Consider the following 22298-nt stretch of genomic DNA (forward strand, 5'->3'; position numbering starts at 1 on the left):
TCTGAAGCTGAATGTGTATGTGCACGAGTGTGTGTTTTGATATTTGCGTAGTAAACATGTATACTATGAAATTGTAAAGTTATTATCACGTGGTAAACTGCTAGAGTATGAAAGCAATAGGAGTAAATACAAGGCAAATTGATGACCTGGTTGGGTCAATTTCAGACGGGTGGTGGGAGGCAAAACTCAATAATCCCCAGAGGGAACAACCCAGACACTAATTAAAATGTTGCTTTTATGTGGTCTGTGAACTCATAACCACAAGTATGTACCTAGAGGAGGGCACACCAGATGTTTTGTTAGTGTGCTCATGTCCTCACTTATTGCTTGTTTTAATATGTCTTGGATTATGATTTATCATTTTGGAGAGTATTATAAAGTGCAGATGGGTTTCATACAGTTGGTAAGTCTTTGAAAGTTGGTTTGAAATTCAGTAAGGACAGTTGTAGTGTTTTTATTTTATTTTATTTTTTGGGGGGGGGGGGGGTTCACTTTCATTAGACAGATTTGGAGAGACAGAGTTGAAATGGGTCAAAGAGGGGAGGACATGCAGAGAACCGACCACGGGTTGGATTCAAACCGGGTCTGCTGCAATGAGGATTGAGCCTCTAGGGGGATGCTCCACTACACCACAAGCGCCCTCACAGTTGTGGTGTTTTTGTACAAGTTCTTATTCAGTTCAGTCAGTGATAGATGTATTAGGATTCTTTACGTCAGTAAAAATAGCCATACCAGGATGTAGGAATACTCCATTACGAGCAAAGGTCCTATAATTAAAATATAAATAAGCTCAGCTGCAAGATGTACCTACATAATCAATAGTACTCATTATGCAGCAGAATGGCTCCAGTCTTATATTATATTACTGGATTGCTGGAAAAGAAAGCTAAATGGATTGTTCAATTGCTATTCTTATGATTTCTTTGTGTCTCCTGCTTCAGTTTATAATTATTTTGTAAAAAGGCACAAGGTGGTGTCAACAGATGGCATGTGTTGTCCAATCAAAAGTCCCAAATCAAAAGATATAATGGAAGAAAAATAGAAGCAAATCCTAGAAGTAAGAAGCTGGGAACCAGGGAACAGTTGTATTTTCTCCTGGAAAAAAAACATGACTTAATTACTATTAAAATTTGCAACAACTGAATGTTGCTCAAGAAATGAATATAATTGACTCAAACTGACTGATCAGTTCTAGTGGTTTCTTGGGCACAGCTGTGTGCATGAGAGTAATGTTAAGTTGTACAAAGTGGAGTACAACTGTAAGCATCTCGAAATTGCACTTGAGTACAGTTCTTGGGTAAATATACCTCCTTGTTACATTCCGCCTCTGATTCACTTTCATTTAATTGCATTCCCTCGTGAATACAGATCACTCGCATCGCCTCTTCCCAATAAAACAAACCTCGTGCCATAAATGACCATGCACTGTTAGTGTGTGCGCGCGTGCGTGTATGTGTGTGCTGCTAAAATAATGCCTCGGCTGTCCTGATATCCCACAATTCTACTCTGAGCTGCACAGTGGAGTTTGATAGGCTGGTGGAGAGGGGGAACTGCAGCAGAGTAGCACCGCTGTCAGGAAACAGAAGCCCACTACGAATGCAACTCGCATAACCAGCTCAACGAGGACGGTTTACCTGGTAATAATACCCTTTTCTTTCGCTGCTTATTGCCTTCTAGCCTTACACTGAGGCTGTGTTAATAGCTGCACGCGTCCCGGTTTGTAAATTTCTTTACGTTATTTACTCGTCTTGCCATAGGTATTTCTACTCGTCTGACCACAAACAACCCCCTTTTTAGCCCATGACAGATACATTTACATTAAAAATGCACGTTCTACTGTATCCACTCAGGCGGAAAAGTCGAGTGGACGTGGCTAACTGTGTCAGAAATAGTGGTCATATCCTTTGTAAATACCGCTGTTGTTCATGGTAGCTTATCGGTGCGCAACATTGTAGCTATATATGTTGTGTTTTTTTGCTGAATGGGCTTCCCTCGCAACGGCCGACATTTCTAGGCTAAAAAGTCAAGGCTTGCACGGCTTTTTCAGAGAAACAAGCCGCTAAAGGTAACTTAAGCTAACGTGCTCCTGCTATGGGCAGAAAGTGGGAAGAACCTGGCGACGAAAATGCTTTTTTCCTCCCAACCTTATTCAACCGCTGTATTTTACATCAGTGAAGGGCAGTGCGTCAGGCGTTCACTGTAACATTCGAATACAGTACAGTTAATGGTAGGGCAATTGTTACATTGTAGGAGGGTTAAGACGACATACTTTTGGGTGTTTTTGATCTGCAGTGCGGGTAGGCGTGGTTAGGGCTAGGATGACACGGGCTGGATCCTTTTTTTTTTTAGCATCCTCTCATCCTTGATAGCACGTAATGCAATGGCCGGAGTCTGACTTGACAATTTAATTAAGATGCACAGTAAGCTTTTGTTGCAGTAGCATTGAATAGCAGCAGCATTGTGGGGCCTTGTTTGGACGCTTTCATAGTTCATTCATTGAGACTACACCAGGCTAAATTAGCTCTAATCCCTCAAAAGTGTTGTGTAGGTTTATTGAGATAGTTGTCTTTTTGCTGATGTTCTTTAACATGAGAAGAAGATATATCTGGAAATCTCATATGCTGTAAGAGTAGTGTGACTTTTTAAATCGTGTTTGTCTCAGATTACTTTAACATTTAAAAGCATAACACAATCCATCCTTGGACCCTTTATAAGGAAAAACTACAAATAATGGTCAGATTAGGTCACTTTAAGGCATACCACAGTGTCACAATGGGGTCATGTAAAGGTAAACAGCCTCTGATTCATGTCTGTCAAAAGGTCAAAAAGGGTGATTCAATTTTATAGGCTACTTTTTATTGTTTAGAAATGCCACAAAGAGAATATTTATATTCCACTGAAAGACACACTGCTATTTAAAAGGTAAAATAAATCCCTGTATCCAATAGTATTTCTGTTTGTACATTCATATAGTATATATTTACTATTTGTCAAGTTAACCGTTTGGATAATCAATTATTTAAAAAAGAAAGCTTCTCAAATGTGAGGACTATAATGTATCCAAACATACTGTCCACTGTAGCTTTAACTGCTTTATGGCAGAATATGCCCAAAATAATACAAAACAGATGTTGATAAACAAACTTAACTATTACTTGATCAACAGAATATGTATTTAGAAAACTAATTTTACATTGGCTTCTCAGATGTTTGCTTCCTTTTGTCTTCTCTGATATTAAACTACATATATTCCGATTTGGGTCCATTTGGTTGGACAAAACAAGCTATTAGAATATGTCAACTTGGACTATGGAAAATTGTGATAAATAATTAGATGCAGCCCTTTTTTTCAACAGTGTATTTCCCTGTGGCTAGGATGGAGTATGTCCCAATGAGCATGCACCGTTATAATTATAGAAGACGAGTGCGTTGTAGACTTGTCCCAGATGATGTCAGCAACCCCAGAAGCTCCACGTTATCATTATGCTCTTCCGCAAACATTGGTAATCAAGTCACAGTTTATTTAGTGATTACCTTTCAGTTAATCCCATAAAATGCTTAATCCCTATTGGCCCGTCTCAGCCACTGTTTAAGGACTTATTAGCTCTCCATCAAGCTACTGAGATTTAGTTGTAATCTTTTTACACTAACAGGGGATTGTGCCTTTGTCAAAGCGAGCTGTGCAACTTGATTGAGAGCTACTAACGCTAGCATACATGTATTTCAAGAACTGTCAGACACAGAAAAAAATACAACAACCACATGGCCTTAAGCGACATCATGCTAACCGAGGTGCAATGGTTGTCGGGTAATGAGGTGCACAGACAAGTGGTGATGACAATAAACTAGCTGGTCCGTCTGTAAGATCCTTCAGTGCCTTGCTACTAGACAGAGTAATGCATGGAATGTAAACTCAAGCAAGCTGACAGGATTTATGGCCGAGACTTGGCCAAAAAAAATGCTTTCAGCTTGGAGTCACCTTCATGTGACAAGTCTGCCTTCCCCAACATCGGCTGGTTTATGAAAAACCTATATTATTGAAAAATCAAATGTGCAAAAACATTTTCATTTTAGCTGTCTCTTTTAATAAAAGTATAAGAACAGGAACTATGTTACATTAGCAGTGGATAATTAATGGCTCATGCACTAGACATTTTATTGGGTTACAGTGTATAAAGATGAATCAAGGACTCCCTATAACAGTTGCAATAAATCCGCCCTTAATGTTCAGTTTATGGTTTTTTTGAAAGACGTTTTACTCTGCACGAGTTTGAGCTAGATGTAACTGTACACAGGATTTTTATATGTACATGTTGTCTTTATCCTAACGCTTCAAATCAAAAGCCAAAAGTGACGTCACAATGCAATGTTGGCTTCTCAAGCTAAATAGTATTTGACAGAAATGTCTCTACACTTAGTTTGTTGCTCAGCAGAGCTGGAGAAGGTTCTGGGAAACCAACTGAGCTAGAAAACAGATCTCAGTTTCTTAAATGTTCGAGTTGTTGTTAAAATAAGGGCTGCTATGCAGTGAAATGTTATCTAGGAATATCGTGTACCCTATCTTATGCCCAATTTGGATTTCTGTCAAATTTTCCACCATTACCTTATTAGCAAATATGTCGGACACCTGTTACTGTGTCTCACTGAAAAACAGTCTCAACAGTGTCACACTAAAAATTAATTAATTAAGTTTCTCAAGTTGCTTGTTACACCAGTTTAGGTGAAGTGGCAGTCTGTTGAAGCTGGGCCGGTGTCACACCTCTGTCTAATCCAGTTTGTTTAGTTTTAAAGTTGAAGTCAGTGATTCGGGAAATTGCTTATTGACTGACAACAAAAAATGTTTCTCAAAAATAGTGAATATCTCCTCACAATCCACTACCTGTACTTACTTTTTTTTTTATACATGCAATGTCTGCTTGCTTATAAATTGACTTTAACAATTCATTGTTTCTCTAATACATGTCAAAAAAGTGTCATCAAGTAATGCGTCTTCTTTGAAAGTGTAACCACCTTCTGTTGTGACAACATCTCACCAGTGGTTGCCATTGACATTCTATGCATACTGCGAGCTGAATCTAATGTTGCTACTATTATAAGTCACTGCGGTTAAGTATTCACTGAATGCCTCCAGTATGATGTCAATGTTAAACGATGATAGATATTCAATAAAGACATTGTTTGCCCACATGAAAACGCCACATTCACGAATACATATATATATCAACAATTTTGTTTGTTGTTTGCTAGACCAGACACTTGAACGTACTTTGGGGACCTGTAACCCCCTCATTTGAGTGCCAGACCAGCTACATGGCATTCTGTAACAGTAGTAGCTGGGTTTGTGTGTGTAACAGCTGTCAGCCCTGCAGCCATGCAGAGAGAGGGGTCGCGTCGTATATACGGCAGGCCAGCTTGGGATGGGCCTTGACGTGTCAGAAAACGCCAACCATTCCCCTCCATGTAACCTCCAGAAGCCCTCAGGGGGTCCTGGGTGTGGGGGCAGGGGTTGAAGGGATGGGCCCAGCTGTGGAGTACTCCGGCTAATGGCTCTCAGCACAGATGGCAGTCCCTTATCCTCCTCTGTGTGTGTGCGTGTGTGTGCGTGTGTGTGTGTGTGTGTGAGCCATGTGCACAGGCCACTTTTCCACAGTACGCATTACAATCACAAATGGACCTTAAAATAGGGTTTGCATGTGGCACCATAGCATTTAGTGTCAGTGGTCCATTACATAATGTAGATACATACTGATAAACCTCAGCTGAACTTCTTGCAGTGACTTCATTGATATTCCGATGTGACTGGTTGTCTCACCAGTCTGTCTGAATTGCTCTCTGATTTAATTGGTCTGTTTAGTGGCATCCAGCGGGATTGACTAACTGTGCATTAGTTTGATTTATATGTCGGCAAGAGCGGAAGCAGGGGGTGTATTATTAATCATATAAACGTTGTTTTGAAGAAGGTGTGTGCCCAGAGGGAGACAAGTAGACAGATAAATGGATGTCCCTGCATCCTTAGAAGTCACATCAATGGGGATATCATTTTCTTTTCATCTGTTAGCAAAACTGAGAAAAGATTCTGCTTTTAATCAGGTGACTGTTGAGTGAGATGTTTTAATGCGGTAATTAGGGAGATAAGTGAGATGACTTTGACAACAAGTGTTCATGGTTATAGTGTGGGTTGTGTTTTTTGCAAGTGAGGTTTGAGTTCCCTTGTTTTCTTATGGTCCTATCACTGTCATGGTGAGTGCTAAGTGCTTTAAATATTAAGATTTACCGATAAACCAATGTTTCCCTTCCTGTTTCATTTCGGATTTCATTTTTGGATTTGTCTTAAGCTGAATCTTATACTCAACATGGTAAGGCTATATAATCATCAGCAACTCATGTAAACAAGTAGTAATCCAGGGCACTAAATGAGTCGTGAATACAGCTTTTCTGAATGCATAATGTGTGTGCCAGTCCACACACACACAAGGCTACTGTGTGTGCCCGTTGTGTGGCCCTGTGAAGAGTGCCTGTCACCAGTGACTGAACGTATTCTTCCTCCATTTCTATGGTGCTAAGATGTTCCTTTCTTCCCCTCTCCTAGCATAGTTCCTGTTTCATAACGGGGTTAACAAGAGCAAAGGTTAGCCTTGAAGACCACGTCTTGTCAGCTGATTTGCCAAGCCGCTCCTCTCGCACACATGACACACGACAAAGTAGCAAATACGTTTTGACAAGATTTCAGTTGAATTCGCCTGCGCTGTCTTTTAAAATCTGGTGTCCTAATTTGGAGAACGTGCTCTTTTAAAAGTCCAGGGTTTGAAATGTGGATATGGTGACTCTATTGATTGATTTACACAGCTGATACTTTAGCCTGTAATCTAGATTTGGTAATCTTAATGGCCCTTTTTATAGCACCTGAAGTTGAACATTAGAAGACCTATGATCAGCATTTTTTGTTCATGGACCCCTGATGCTCTTGACACCTATGCAAGTAGCGGCACAAAAAACAAGACTGTGTGAGACAAAGTGTTAAAACTCTTCTCCAAGTCAACATTATTTGAATCCATTTCAAACACTTAACTGTTTTGTTCTGAAGTGGTTTTTGATACTTGGCAAATCGTGATTAGGCTTCATTTTGTAATTGGATTGTATGTGTTTCTGTACAGATTCAAATCCAATGCTCATTAGCGAAAATGAATGACTATTTGGTGTTGCATAAGAACAGTATAATTCTGCCTTATAATAAGCAGAAAAGGCTAATTATATCGAATCGAGGCGTTAATTCCTTTTTGTGGAGCCCACACGCTAAAAATAACACCTTTTATCCAAGACATCAAAACATGAATTTCATTTCGGCAAAGTATTTTTAGATCATGCATCTTTCAGAGTGTAAGAAAGAAGAACAAAACATCACAAAGGCATTATGAGAGAGCGAGAGGGAGAGAGAGCATTGACTCCAGCTGTTAATAATCCAGCTATGTGCTGTTCACAGCAGGACACGTGTGCTTAGGCATGCGTGCCAAATATAGTCCTTCAAGAAAGTCCTTGGTGAATTTCTGAAGTTTTTTGACCACGACTGGTTTCTTATTACAAATGATAAAATAGCTTGAAACCCCCTCCCAAAAGCAGCTTCTTGCCTGTGGCATTTGAAAAAAGTGAATACATAGTTTTCCCTTTTCTCTGTTTTTTTCAATGTCTTATTTTGTTTTTGAGAGCCATGATTCTCCATTGTAGAAGTATCAGTTTTTCATTCATCATGTCAACAGTTTTATTGGGGATCACCTCAGCCCAGTGTGTTGATCCAGAGGCTGCTGCTGGAAGTCAGAGATTCCTCCCCTGAATCCTCTTACCCCCGGGTGTAAACACGGCCCTATAAATAGCGCTCGGGGAGAAGCCGGCCAACAGCAGAATGACAGGCATCTGTACTACAAACCCCAGTCTCTCAGCAGCAGAGGCCCCAGTGTTGCTATCCCACAAACACACCCTCCAAAAACCTCCACATCCCAATGTCACAGCCTGTTGCTCTGGTTAAGACAGGGGGGCCCCCAGTGCCGTCACGTCTGTTATCTTTGTTTTGCAAAACCGGGCATTAGATGTTTCCCCTCGTTACTCAGTTTTAGGCCCGCCTAGGGAATCGCATCTGTCCCTGGTATGTTGCCATTCACAGGGAGAAGGTCATGCTGTGAAATACGATGTACTGGCACAGTTCAGACGCTCCGGATGCTTGTGTGTATACTGGGGTGGCCATTAGAGAAATTGTGCAACCTTTTGGGAAATAGCTTTTTTTTTGGGTTATCTTCATTAAAAATGAATTTGTATTTTAGAGCTGACACATTTGTTAATGGTGATTCTAGCGGCAGAAAAACAATCACACTATTCTTTTATCTGTTAACTGATTTATTTTGGCATTAGGCTCTCTGTAAAACAAAGCAAAACATTTAAAAGGCGTCACCCTTAGGCTTTAGGAAAAAATAATAGAAGTTTTAACAAATGTATAGTTTGATAGAAAGGATGACTAGACAAATGTTTTCACAAGAATTGATAATGAAACTAACCCTTTGTCGCGGCCCTTTGTGAGACTGTCCTCTACCAGTTAATGTGAAGAGACACAGAATATATTGAAGCAACTGTGGATGTCAGGGCACCAGCCGTCTAAGCACTTTCCATTATCAGCCACTGACTCCTGAGATTATTGAGAGAACGAGCCTTGAGTGCACCTAGGCCACTTACATTCATTTAACTTTTTTTTATTCCGCTGTCAAACAATAGCCACGTCTCAGCATTTGCCTCGGAGCGGGAGCTAATCATGACAGAAAGGACCCGACTAGCAAATGTGGATCAATTCATAACAAGTCAGCTGACTCATCTAATTTTCCCCTCTTTCACACCCTCCTCTCTCCACTCTCCACTGCAGCGTGATTTACCATGACAACTGAATCAGGCGCGGACTCTGAGGCCAAGCAGCCACAGGAGAAGAGTAAAGCAGCCGAACCCACGTCGCCTCACAACCAACCGGAGCAGCTCCCCGCCGCCGCCGGACACAGCACCCCGGCCAGGAAAGAACAGGTCAGCCACCTTCAATACTGGCTCTCACACACAAGGAGGATTCAATGAAATCCTCCACATTTTTTAACATCCGTTTCTATGCAAGTGAAAAACTATTTAGGCTACGTTAACATGACGCTCTAGCTGAAAAATAGTATGTTTTCCCTTTATGTGTAAATAATACTCTATGCTTAGACAAATATTTTCCGCATGCACACAGATCCGCATTAAAACGCTGTAGCATGCATGCCAGGCCAGTAGTTGGCAGTTAGACGTAATATTCATGTGCGAAGTGGAGACGTGATGTCCGTTTCCACAGGGACCCGTTTCGCTAGTTTATACGCCAACCCTGGAGCTGTGTATCCAAAAGATTTCACTCTGGAACCCGGTTTAATTTTCGGCCCCCCAATACACTTGTTGTTATGTAAATATCCCATTAGCAATTGAACTGAAAGTGCATTTTCTGGTTGTAAACACTGCACATATCTCTTTTCAATTTGGCTTGAATTAGAGAAAACATTACTCGCCGTTCATCCCACTCCTGAATGAATTGTGTCTTGTGTGAAAAATGGAAATGAACAAAAGCAACAAAAAAAATGACAACGTGACCTCAGTGTTGACAATGGAGCTCATGGCCTTGCATTTATTTCATCCATTGACTTATAATAAAATAAGTAAACTTACTATTAATGTTTTTCAGTCAGTGCTCCATGCTTTTATTTTTTACAAATGGGGTGATCCACATATTGAGAAACCAGAGACAAAGTGGGGGTGTTTTTGTTCCCAGAATGAACTCAACTGACTGTACTAATTAACATAACGTCACACAGCTGTGGGAAGAATGAGTAAAGCCGAGCTACCGAAGTCGAACCTCACTGTTTTTAGTGGTTCTTGGTTTAAGATCTCCGGCATAGGGCAATGAAAGGAACCCAAGTAACTAGAGCTGCAACAATTTGATCACTGAGGCGACAGATGAACAACTACAATATATCTATTTATTCATTCTCATGTAAAATGTATACAAATATAAATCACACTCCACCTGCAAGCTTGTGGAGCTAATATATCTGAGTATTCCTAATATAGTTGTATAAAAGATATATATATTTTTTAAACCAGTTCCGTCCGTTTTTTAAAGCAGTGATCTCTGTTATGATGGAAAGTGTAGACTGCTGCCTGTTCATTTGACGTCTGAAACGGCCCAAGAAGCCTCTAATGTTATCGGAACTCTTAAGTGCTTGTGTGCAGACTTTTGCCCAACAACCTTGAGGGCGCCCCATCTAATCGATCCAAAGATTGAATTTCCAGTTCTTCCAAACTGTAGCGGTACTGTCTCAGACTAAAAGCAGATTCCTGATTATTCCCTAAATTACTAGTTTAAAGAGGAGCGCTTACTAGTTGTACATGCAAACAGAGTTCCCAAAGATGTCCTAATCAAATCGCTTACGTTCAAAGGTTGAATTACCTACACCAGCTTGAAGCCATACAACCACTGGTCTGTCTGTGGCTGTAACGTAGAATGCAGAAAGTCATTTTAAGATCCAAATTTAGATAAAGTTCACGGGTCGGGCATCATGATCTTATCTGAGAATTCTGAAAAAGAGAAACTCGGGATTATGTTAATCATTTTTAAAAACAGCCAAAAAGTCAAAGTTGATTTTGTTTTTGAGATGTTTTCCTTCATGTAAGAGAAATTAATTATTTTTTCAGTACAATAATTCAGATAATTAACAATATATGACCAAATCCTTCTGTAATAACCTTCAGAATATTTTCTTAGGATGATTATGGAAAGTTTAGTTGATGTAAGTGCCTTTTTAGAAGTTGAGATTTTTGGTTCAATACAGAAATGGAAATATACAGATGTGAACACACAAGGTTTCGAAGAATAAAGGCCTAAATGTACATTTTGGACCTTTTTTATTTCTATAAGTGTGAAGGAAGCAAAATGGAAAATCTCTAAATTGACCAGTGGTTGAGAAAACAATGTTTTTGCCTGACATGGCTCGGCTTTAGTGGATCCATACAACAGTGTCCCTTAAACCTTTATCTACATTGAGCAGCCCTCTTGGTGTCACACTGAGGATGATGGATGTCGCTGTGCCGTTGTGTGAATTGGCACGAACAAAGCTGAGGGAAATCACTGCACTCTGACACAACACTGTCAGACCAATGCTCTGGTTGAGAGATTTGTCTGCTCCAGCACGGCGCACATACGATATAAGTGGCCTCAGTCTATCAAAAAAATATAACTATACCAAATTTAAATTCTACTTTCACTTTCAATTCTCCTATACTCACGAAAGCAATTTTCTTCTATGCTTAATCATAATCATCAATGGATGCATGGGCAGAGCTGGTCTGAGTGAGCTATATTAGATGGGCACAATGTGATGATTATAGCCTGAAGAACAAGATAAGAAAATGTTCAATTTAGAAATGAAAAAGTAAATTAAATCCACTTTGTGTGTAAGTAGGAAGAAAAAATGTCTGAAAGCCAAAGGCCCCTCTTTTTTTTAGCATGAAGTCAGTGAGGAAGGGCTTTGGTTTTCAGTCAAGTGGAAAATTGGATTTTCTCTGTTTTTAGACAAAATGGCAGCACACCTCCAGCTCTCCCCAGTGGGACTCGATTACATTCACTCAGGGTGCTGGTCTCCATTTTTACATTTTTGACATGTGACAAAACTGCTGATTTATTAAAAAAAATTCAAAGACAATTACATTAGGAATCTGACATTTAATGCATTTGAAGGCTGTTTGTGGAGGAAATGGCAAGCAAACGCTTTTTTTCCCAAGTTTGTGAACTCTTTCAAACTTAAATTTTTTATATTTTCAGTCAGAAAGACATCAATACAGAGAAATAAATACACCGATGGCTCACTGTAGGAAATGGCCTGTACAAGAAATCCAAACGTGTAGAAAAGTCTAATCACAAGTTATTATTAACAAATTATTTTATTTAGATCATTACTGTTGAGTGACACTTTTCTTTTTCTTTTTTTAATTGGAGCAGCAGGAGGAGGACCAGGCATCCCAGCAGTCGTCCACCAGTCGTCTGTCCCGGTCTCCGTTGAGAGGAGTGAAGAAGGTCAAGATCATGCAGTGTAAAGTCACCCTGATGGACGGCTCCGACTTCACAGTCAATGTGGAGGTAAGAGACAGCTAGTGGAGGTCGGGATTTTTCTTTTCTTTTTTTAAGAACGTTAGTGTTCCTAAATAACACAGCTCCTCTTCTTATGTTGCTGTTGCATTGTTAATAAAAGTTGCTGAGCGTTACATTTTAACATCAGTACCTCAAAACAACACTGATTTTGAGGTAAAGTTAAATTCTTCACTATTTGGTCATTTGACAGCACATCAATCAAAAGTAAATGTGACCCACATGGCAACCTTTTCCAATAGTTTGGGAGGGAATAACTGCTTAAAGGGGAATACAGCTGTCGTAGTTTCATTCTAAACTGATGTATAAGCGTTTTTTCACTGAAGATAGCTGCTGTATCAGTTAGCCTTCTTCATTGCCTTGCAGAAATGCAGCTGCACTGTTTAAATATGCATCAGTCTATAATGTAGAATAAGTATCGCTCAGTTATTTTTACTGATTATAAGTGAAGGAGGAAAATTGTGACTCAAAAGAAGGTTTAAAGTCATATTTGATAGTAACTGATCTGTTTTTATGTGCTCTGTGAATGTAAAAACCGAATGCACTTTGGTTTGCAAAAAGAGTGCATGGAAAAGTTGATTTATTCCGGAATACATTATGCAACATGTGGCAGCATTAAAGTATGTGTTCCAAAATATTAAAATGATGGCTAACAGATTAAGGCAACGTTGATATATTACATACATTTTTAAAACAAAAAGACACTGTGATAAGGAGCTGAATTATTAATGCCAATAGGCTTGTGCTGTATCTTAGATTTTCTCTGTATTTAACGGTCTATTGAAACAGAAGAAAAACTGTTATTTTGACATTCCCTCTTAGCAGCCTGGATTTCATGGATTCCCCTGCACATTTGCATTGTGTCAAATTGCATTGTGGAATTTGTTTCCCTCCAAAGCCTGTCCATGTAGACTTGAGAGAGAGAGAGAGAAGAAAATCATTCATATAACGGTTCTTATATGCTTGCTTCTTACTTCAAAGCTCATCCGCTTTCCAGAAATAAAACCCTGAGGAAATGAGAGCCAAGTCCCTGTGAAGAAACATGTGTCTTTGTGCTGTGTCAATGTGAAGCTTGCATACAGCACTGTGGCTTTTATCATAATGTGGAAAAATTAAAAATTGAAATGGGATGTTTTGTGCAGAGAAGAAATGGAGCATGAGCTGGTTGTTGATGATAATGGGTTAGAATGAGAGAGGAGGGTGAGGTAGTGGATGGATTTATTATTTTCTGGGCTGGACTATATAGTGGTGATACCAAAACATCAACGTTTTTAATTTAATTTAATTGAGAATGAAATAGTGATATCATCCTAAAGTGTTAGCCGGGATTAAAGCTGTGCTAAATGAACCCTCCTTCTGATAAGTCTTGTAAGGCTTTGGTGGGTTTCTATTGCACATTCAAATTGCTTTTTAAAGTTTGTTTATTTCCCAAGCCAGCACTGTGTGGCCTTGAGTGGAACAATTACTCTGATTATCTATAGTTGTAAGTATTCTGTATTCATAAATAAACCCCTGCTTATGCATCTAGAGCCCACATTCAGTCAAGGAAAATGTGAGCGTCAGAGCTATGCAGCATAATGGCTTCTTTCTGTCATCAACAGTCATTCTTTCTCCTGGTAGAATTATGAATTCAGGAATACATCTGAATAGTGTTATGTGACATTTCAGCCTTACACGTTGTGGTAATATAAAAAGTCCAGCCATTTCTCAAACTTAAAAGGCTGTTAACTTGTATACCAAATGTTTGCATGCAGAACTAAACAAGCTGTTCCTAAAACCCATCTTCCTCAAATCTCCTTATAGCAGATTCCTCCCCACCAGGGGTTTGGATAGAGGGATTAGCTTGTTGTTTTGGTGGTGATGGTGAGGTGAGGGCTTCTCACTGTGAAATGGAGCATTTGTTGCAGGGAATCAGTGTCAGTTGGGCTTTGTGTGTGTTGTCATACAGTAATTACTCAATGTCTTACTGAGGCCAAGTAAAGATTCTTAAGCACAGTGATCTGGAAATAGGGGTCAGTCTGGACTTGCACGCAGAGAGTGTTCCTATAGTGCTTATCATTAGATGTACTGTACTTGCATACAGTTGCAAGAGACAGATTTTTAAAACATATGTGTTTTATAATTGATGCTGCACAAGCCGCTTCAACCTGACTTCTAGTCCTTAATGTTGGTCATGCTCCAAACACCCTGTATCATATATTTTGATAAGCATATTATATTATATTACATTACATTACATTACATTACATTACATTACATTACATTACATTACATTATATTTAGCATTTTAGATATTTCTTTTAACCTTCCCTGGCTGGTAAATACTGATGTCTCTTTAAACACCATGTAATCATTTTAATTTTTTTTGCAGATTTTTCTATTAAAAGATGAGGGATTTTCTGAGCTTCTGCAAAGCCACAGAAGACATTATACCCCTGTTTGCTTTGGCAGTAGTTCTTTTATTACAAGGAAAGTGATTTTGAAGCGTAAAATTGGTGGATTGACCCCTTTTTAATAGTCTTGGTAATGCTGGACCACAAATGTATAGCTTTCTCTCCGGCTTATATTGTCAATTATGATCAGTTGAAGAACGTTAAAGGGCTTATTTTTTCATCTAGGAGATAGATTCTTCAATTAACTACGTGACTATAGCTTAAAAGTGCATGAACAGAAAATAAATAATTTGTCTTTTCAGAACCTCTAATCATTTTCATTTAACAAAGGACATACAGTTAAGCTTTAACTATGTCCACAACAACCTTCTTAATTATCAAATCTGTTTGGATCTTCTTTTTTTCACAATATTTTTATTGTTTTTTTCTTTTTTTTAACAACATACACAAACAGTATTTGGACCTTCTTGAAAACCCTCTAACGGTTTTATCCTTATTTAATAAACTTTGCTTATCTGACAAATCTGTGCTGATGATGTCTAACAACTTTACTTAAGTGTAGGGTTTTGAAAAAAGCATGTCCCATCTGTTAACCTATAATCTCCCAGTCCCGCCCCCCTCCTAGGACAACCTCACCCTACCTCACTTTGTCCCAACACAGACACCATTAAAATGAGGAATACTTAAGGCTGACCTGGGATTAAAGTTTCTTAAAGTAGATGTGAACAACAATAAAAAAACAGATAGAGAAGCAAAGCAAATGGATTGATTCAGTATTCTGTCTAGACAACCTGAGATGCCAGCAGTTTTCTCTTCAAACATTTTTTTTTTAAATAGTTATGAGGCTTCCAATCTATTCACATACATTGTACACAGTGTGTCTATTAAGCTCTTGCTGACTCATCATCCATAAAAATGAATCCTCAGGAAATGGATGGACAACAAACATTTATCATGCAAATGAAGAAATCACATTACTAGTTCCTGCAGCTTCTTAAATTTGATAATGTAACCTTTTTTTGACAAGCGATTTGAAGTAATATATTTGTGAAATAGTGATGGCCATTTCATTCTATGTTCTGCCTTTTTCTTTAGGATTAAATGGTTAATGGAAAAACAAGTTTGAGAAGTCTTTTGCGATTCTCAAAACCTGATTTGGATGGGTGCTGCATACAGAAGACGAGTCTATACAAATGCAATCTAAAGAGGCTTCCCATTCTAAGTCTGTTTATAGAAAAATAATTACGGAACAGAAGGTGTGAATAAATTCAGGTTCTACTATGGACACTTGAGCATGCCTTTGTACTATCGCTGCCGCAGCACTGTCTCATCTCATCTCTTAGTGGTTGCTCCTCTTTTATATAGAACAGTGGTTCTCAAAGTGCGGCCCGCAGAAACATATCTGGCGGCCCACATTGAATTATGAATTATAAAAAAGATTTTTTTTTTAATTGAAACGTACGGAGGGGATGCGTCCCCCGTAACAGTAAAAACAGTACAGGAGTCGAAAACACTTAAATATCCCTCCTAATTGTTTATATTAATTCCCCAATTATTAATAATAACACCCCTACAGTGGACCGTACCATCTTAAACTTGCCGACGTTCGGCTGGCCTCTGCCTCCCGCAGTGCAGCAGGCAGTGTAGTGGTCCCAATGTAAGTTGTTAGATAGTGAGCTTGTCAAGCCCAATACGATGCACTTTCTCACCTTCAAGGTGAATTAGATAAGGTCAAGTGTCTAAGGATGGATGCTAACATTATCTGGTTTCTAACTCTTTTGCCTAAAGTTTAGCTAACAAGCTAATGTTAGCTAGCTGCTGATAGCCATGGAACTATCTGCCTAGTTGACTGCTGATAGCCCACCCTGTTTATTTCCAATGTATAGTGTCATAATAGTTAACACTGCTCCTGCATCATGAGTAGTGAGTCTTACAAAAAAACACTCCAAAAGGTGATACGTTTTCAATGTGCAGAAAGTTTTGAACAATAAAGTAGAATAAATATTTGAATGCTATACAGAATGCATCAGTGCCTTACTGATTTATATTCCATTAGATTTGCGTCAATGGGAGCTAGTTGTCTTTTCCTTAACATGTCCACCATAAATAAATACAGAAGACACAAATTACTGCATAGAAATTAACCAGAATGCACAAAATGAAGTGTTCGAAACCTCAAATCTTTCTGGGGGACAACCCCAGAACCCCGCTTTTAATGTGTCCCTCCCAATGTTGAAATGAAACCTAGCCCTTCATTTATTAATTAAAATGTGTTAATTACACATTATTGGATGCAGACCAATACATGTAAACTGTAAAGACACTGGCCATTGTTTTAATTTTTTTAATTTTAAATGTTTTCCTTCGGCGGCCCTCGGTCCAATGTTGGGTTCCTAAATTGGCCCTCAGCTATCAAAAGTTTGAGAACCCCTGATATAGAACAATAAACAAAATCAAGCTGTAGCCACTGATGCAGAGGTTAAGCAGTGGGCATGAGGCACACCTGGGTGAGGCTGGAAGTTGGACAATACTCACAATCACAGTAACAATGTCGTCATTGTCATATTCACCCTGACTGAAGAGCTTTACTTTGATTAAAATTAGTGGTGGGCCGTTATCGGCGTTAACGTGCTGCGTTAACGCCAGACTCTTATCGGCGATAAAAAAAATATCGCCGTTAATCTCTTATTCCACCTCCTGTTCGGCTCAGGGGAGATAATAATAGCCGGGGGCCGTTGTTGACACTTGAGGAGCCTTTATTCTCTCACACACCCGCCGCTCTCTCTCTCCATCACTTGCCCACGACACAATCGGGTATTGGAACGCAGGGTGGGTGTGTGTGGCCACCGGTCGCCACGTGACTATAAGTTTCCAAGTTTTAAACACTTCTATCTCTTCAACGTCAACGTCACCGTACCCGAATCCTAAATATCCCCATAGCAGACGCTATATTTCATCGGGGGGGAAACTTTGTTTTGCGCCACAGTTCGGCCGTAATGCTGCTGCACACACACACACAGACACAGACACAGGCGCACACACACACGCTGCATGACAGAGACGAGGGGCGCTACCAAAAAGACGAGAGGAGCGGTTGGAGCAGTTGGAGCGTTTAGAGACACATGCGTGCACATTTATTTACATAAAATCGCAATCGCAGTCATTTGTGCAGTTATGTAAAATGTTTCACTAAGGAAAATTACAGAAAAAGTAACGCACAGTGACTTTGATGAGTAACTTTAATCTGATTACTGGTTTGGAGATAGTAACGCGTTAGATTACTTACTGAAAAAAGAGGTCCGATGCCGGTAACGCGTTACTAAGTAACATCTTGTTGAACATTATTTATTTTCATCACCAATTATCATAGTAGAACAGCTTCCTCAAGCAGTTTGTGATGCATGTTGGAAACAGGAGATGAGCCCCTGGTCTGATGCGCCACCTGGCTTGAGAAACACGTTCTCTTACTTTGAGTCATTATTTAGGGAGCACACACATATTATGAATGAATTCAAATGAGCCATTTTAATCTAGATTAATCTAGATTAATTCCAAAATTAATCTAGATTAATCTAGATTAAAAAAATTAATCTATGCCCACCTCTAATTAAAATGCATCATAGCAATGAGAAGAGGGACAACAAAAAGACGGCTAATTAGTTGCTTGTTTACCACAGGAGTCGCCATAGCAACCAGAACAACGCAATCATGACCAGTACAAGTCCTTGCTTGAAACTTAAGTGTCCTAACAGCTGAGATTATAAGGCAGCTGACATAAGCTAGGAAAGCTCTATGTCGTTGCATACAGTGATACATTGGAGGTCGTAGGATCCTTGGGATTGGGCGCAGGAAGAGGACACTGGCATTTCTCCATTTGAATCCGCTCCAGACTGTCAGGATTTGACATCTTTATCCTTCTGACCTTGTAGTTTTTTTTCAGCTCAACTCAATTTCCCCCCGTGGGAAAAAAAAAGGTCTTCACTAATCGTTTCTCCTCATTTACTGTGACACAGAGCGGCTGCACCGCCTCCACAATTCAGAGGGTGTCATGATGTCTCAGGACGGGGAGGAAAGAAAATCCCACTCTGTATATATTATAAGCCTATTATTGAAAATCCCCTTTTATGTATATAGTTATCCAATATCTAAAGCAGACAGTTTATTATTTTAACAGTTAAAGCAATTAGTTAAAATGATCTGGTTGCAGCTTCTCCAATGTGTGGATTTTCTGGTTTTCTCATTATGAATATAATTGTAACTTAATATTTTAGGGTTTTGAACTGCTGGTCTGACAGAACAAGAATTTTAATGAGGCCAACAAACACTTGTGGACACTGTGAATGCCATTTCTCTCTATTTTCTCACATATTTTAACCAAATGATTAGTGGATAATGGAAAAACAAATAACCATTAGTTGCTGCCCTACTTTTAGTACATTTGGTGATTCACGTTCCATTATTCTTTAAGATCATTGTGTATCTTCTCCATACTCACTGCAGCTAATGTGGCGGTTTCCTGTCTAAATTGAAGTTGAACAAGATTAATGTTTTTTTTTCTTCAAATTTAGTATAATTTTTCCTTCCAATTTCCTTCTGTTTTTATTCTCTAAAACAACCCCAGGGAAGAGAGACTTCAAGCCAGATCAGTCAATTGCATCGGCTGCACACCTAACATAGTTGACTAAGAGGCAGACTGGCAAACACCAAACTTGTAACTAAAATCTAAATACAGGCTTGCAAGTCTTTAAAAAAAATGTGTGTGTGGGGGGCTTGGTGTCAGTAAAGGCAGGATTAGGTGTTGCGTTGAGAAGCCACTGTCACATCTAGGCAGCAATAGTCTGACATGACTCTGCTAATTCCTCGAAAGATGTTCTGGTCGGATTAACTCTTCTCCAACAGCGGCTTTATGGCTCTGTTCAAATCACATGCACTCTAGTGTGTGTGTGTGTGTGTGTGTGTGTGTGTGTGTGTGTGTGTGTGTGTGTGTGTGTGTGTGTGTGTGTGTGTGTGTGTGTGTGTGTGTGTGTGTGTGTGTGTGTGTGTGTGTGTGTGTGTGTGTGTGTGTGTGTGTGTGTGTGTGTGTGTGTGTGTGTGTGTGTGTGTGTGTGTGTGTGTGTGTTTTAATGTACCAAATGTGTACAAAGCTGCCACTGCTTTTATAACATACCTCAAGGATGGATGTGTGAATTTGCATGTGGACCTTCATGTTTGCACCACTCCGCCCACGTGTGACTGTGACAGATGCATGTTACGACTCCTGCCAGAACAAGGTGTTGCAGTGGGGTTTTCTATAAATCTAGAGGAAAGGAACTATGTGGGTGTGTGTGTGGCGTGGGAGACAACGCAGCTCCACTCGATGACATTTGGCACTCTTCTAAAGGCCAGGACACACCAGTCCGACACGTTCCGACTACCCAAAAACTGGAGTCGCCGTTTCAGGAAGCTTGAAGATTGAACATGTTCAATCGGCGCAAAACAAGCCCGACTACCTCTACGTCGGCCGACGTCACGGCACACACCAAACAGATTCGTGTCCAGACCCCCTACCGACACTACGACGGCGATTATCTGGCCTGTGTGTCCTGGCCTTAAGAGATGTGCAATCAATGGGCTTTCAGCATTCACACAGTGAATGTTCACCTTGAGCTCAGAAATTTAAAGGTGAATTTATACTACCGTTCTTTTTATAGAAGGAATCGATCCACAGTCGGTCGAACGTGCCTACAGTACAATATCTTGAGGGATAAGGCAATGTAATGTGCTGCTTTTTTATGATCAAAAATGTTGATGTTCTGGCTTTCAGTTATTTTCGGTTAAATTATCAAGACGATGAAGGGTAAGAAATCATTCAGAGGCATCTTTAAACAGCCTGAGTTTGTTACATTTTGTTGTAACATTTCTTTTGTCATTTTGGTTTGGTTTGATAGTTGTTGAACATTGTGTAGGATTCACTCACAAATATTACCACCACCTACGACGTTATTTTTCTTCAATCTCAGACGGTTCAGGTTGAAGTTGTTGGGTTTTAATAATCTTTTAGTCATTTTAGTTTTAGTAATCTAAGCCAGGGGTTCTCAACCTTCTGCAAGCTGGGCCCCCCCAAAGCTGGGTCATTGCAGTTGGGCCCCCCCACCGACCCTGACAACCCCCCACCCCCACACACACACACCACCCTACACAGATAGATAGATAGATAGATAGATGGATAGATAGATGGATAGATAGATAGATAGATAGATAGATAGATAGATAGATCTATTATTGCTATTATCACAAGGGCTAGGCCAGTGGCGCACCTTTGAGTTGAACATTGGGTTTAGGGTTGGGGTCCGGAAATTTCTTATATTTTAACGTTAAATTCTGGTGCTCTTTAAAAGCTAATTATGAGATTGTATCAATGAGACACTGAGGAAAGTTTTTTTTTTTTTTAAATCTCCTTAGAAGAGAAGAAAATAGTAGCCTAAATAGAACATACACAGAATAAATTCTACAATAGGTATACATGTTATGAAAAAGCTTCACAAAACAAAGTCTATGATCAATGGGAAACACTGCTGTCTGACAACCCAGTTCAGAGAATGTTTCAACTATTGAGTCTTGGATTTGGAAAGTGGCCAGATTTAGCACAAAATGCTACCTGCGATTTATGTGCTGTGCAGCCTGAACGCGGAGTTGTGTGTGTCTCAGTGGCGATTCCAGGAAATTTTGAGTGGGGGTGGCCAAGGTGGGCCACAGAGCTAGAGTGGGGTGGCCATCGCACCCCTGAATGAATAGCATGTGATATGCTGTACAACCAATTCAAAGATGATTTATAATCCCAAATGCCCAAATCATGTTAGTATCCATTGTAATGTTTGTCAGAAAACTAAACCCCTGAAGGGGGGTCTGGGGGCATCCCCCCCAGAAGATTTTTTTGTGTTTTTAACATGTAATCTAAGCATTCTTGTGCATTCTGGCGAAGATAATAAAGGAAAAAGTCAATATTTATTTCAGTTCAGATGAATAGTCAAATTAGCAAGACAACATAACTTGCTAGCAGCCAGATGCCTAACAACTGGACAGAGGGACGGATGACAACTAGCTTTTGACCAAATATCTTGCTATAAAAATAAACCTTTATTTATGAAATTCTGCCCTAAGAACATGTTACACTTGCTAACTACAAACTTAAATTTTTTTATTCAGATTTCAAAAATCTGCTGGGACACGTGCCCATACACATGCATGGGTGGCACGCATGTCGCAAGCACACTTATGCTGTTTTCAAGACCTTTGCTGACCAGAGACCAGTTCTAGTGGCCACAGTCCTACCATTAATTCAGTACTTGAAAATTGCAAACTGATCTCATATCAGTGGATTGGAGTGTTTGTGTGATGGACTTGGCAACTACCTATCAAAAAAAGTTAAGAAAGAAAAAAAATACATATCATCTCTGAACTAGGCTACATATCAGGAAAAAAATTGAAATTACCAAAAAAAAAAAAAAAAAAAAATTAAGATTTTTTTTTTTTTTTTTTTTCATCCCCCTCGCGCCCCCCCGGTAGAGTGTCCCACCGGTTGAGAACCACTGATCTACGCGATAAGCATATCTAGAAATATGAAAATTAATGTATAATCCCTTTTATGTTATAATTTTCTTGATAATCGTTGTGATAACAGTGTGATGATGACTACTTCAATTGTGCCTTGCCTTAAATATGTTTTTGTTCTT

At 39.5% G+C, this 22298-nt stretch overlaps 1 protein-coding gene across 1 annotated transcript in view; it reads left to right on the forward strand.

The window, feature by feature from the left end:
• The first annotated feature begins 1523 nt into the window (after nucleotides 1–1523).
• The window catches only part of LOC307255240 (band 4.1-like protein 3), a 43141-nt gene continuing 22366 nt past the window's right edge, over nucleotides 1524–22298 (forward strand). The window contains exons 1-3 of the mRNA XM_080033892.1: nucleotides 1524–1637; nucleotides 8903–9054; nucleotides 12047–12184. Of these exons, the coding sequence (XP_079890018.1) occupies nucleotides 8914–9054; nucleotides 12047–12184 (279 nt within the window). The 5' untranslated portion in view covers nucleotides 1524–1637; nucleotides 8903–8913. The remainder of the gene's footprint in view (nucleotides 1638–8902; nucleotides 9055–12046; nucleotides 12185–22298) is intronic.

The sequence above is a fragment of the Ammodytes marinus genome (genome assembly GCF_949987685.1).
Source record: "Ammodytes marinus genome assembly, chromosome: 9".
NCBI lineage: Eukaryota > Metazoa > Chordata > Actinopteri > Uranoscopiformes > Ammodytidae > Ammodytes > Ammodytes marinus.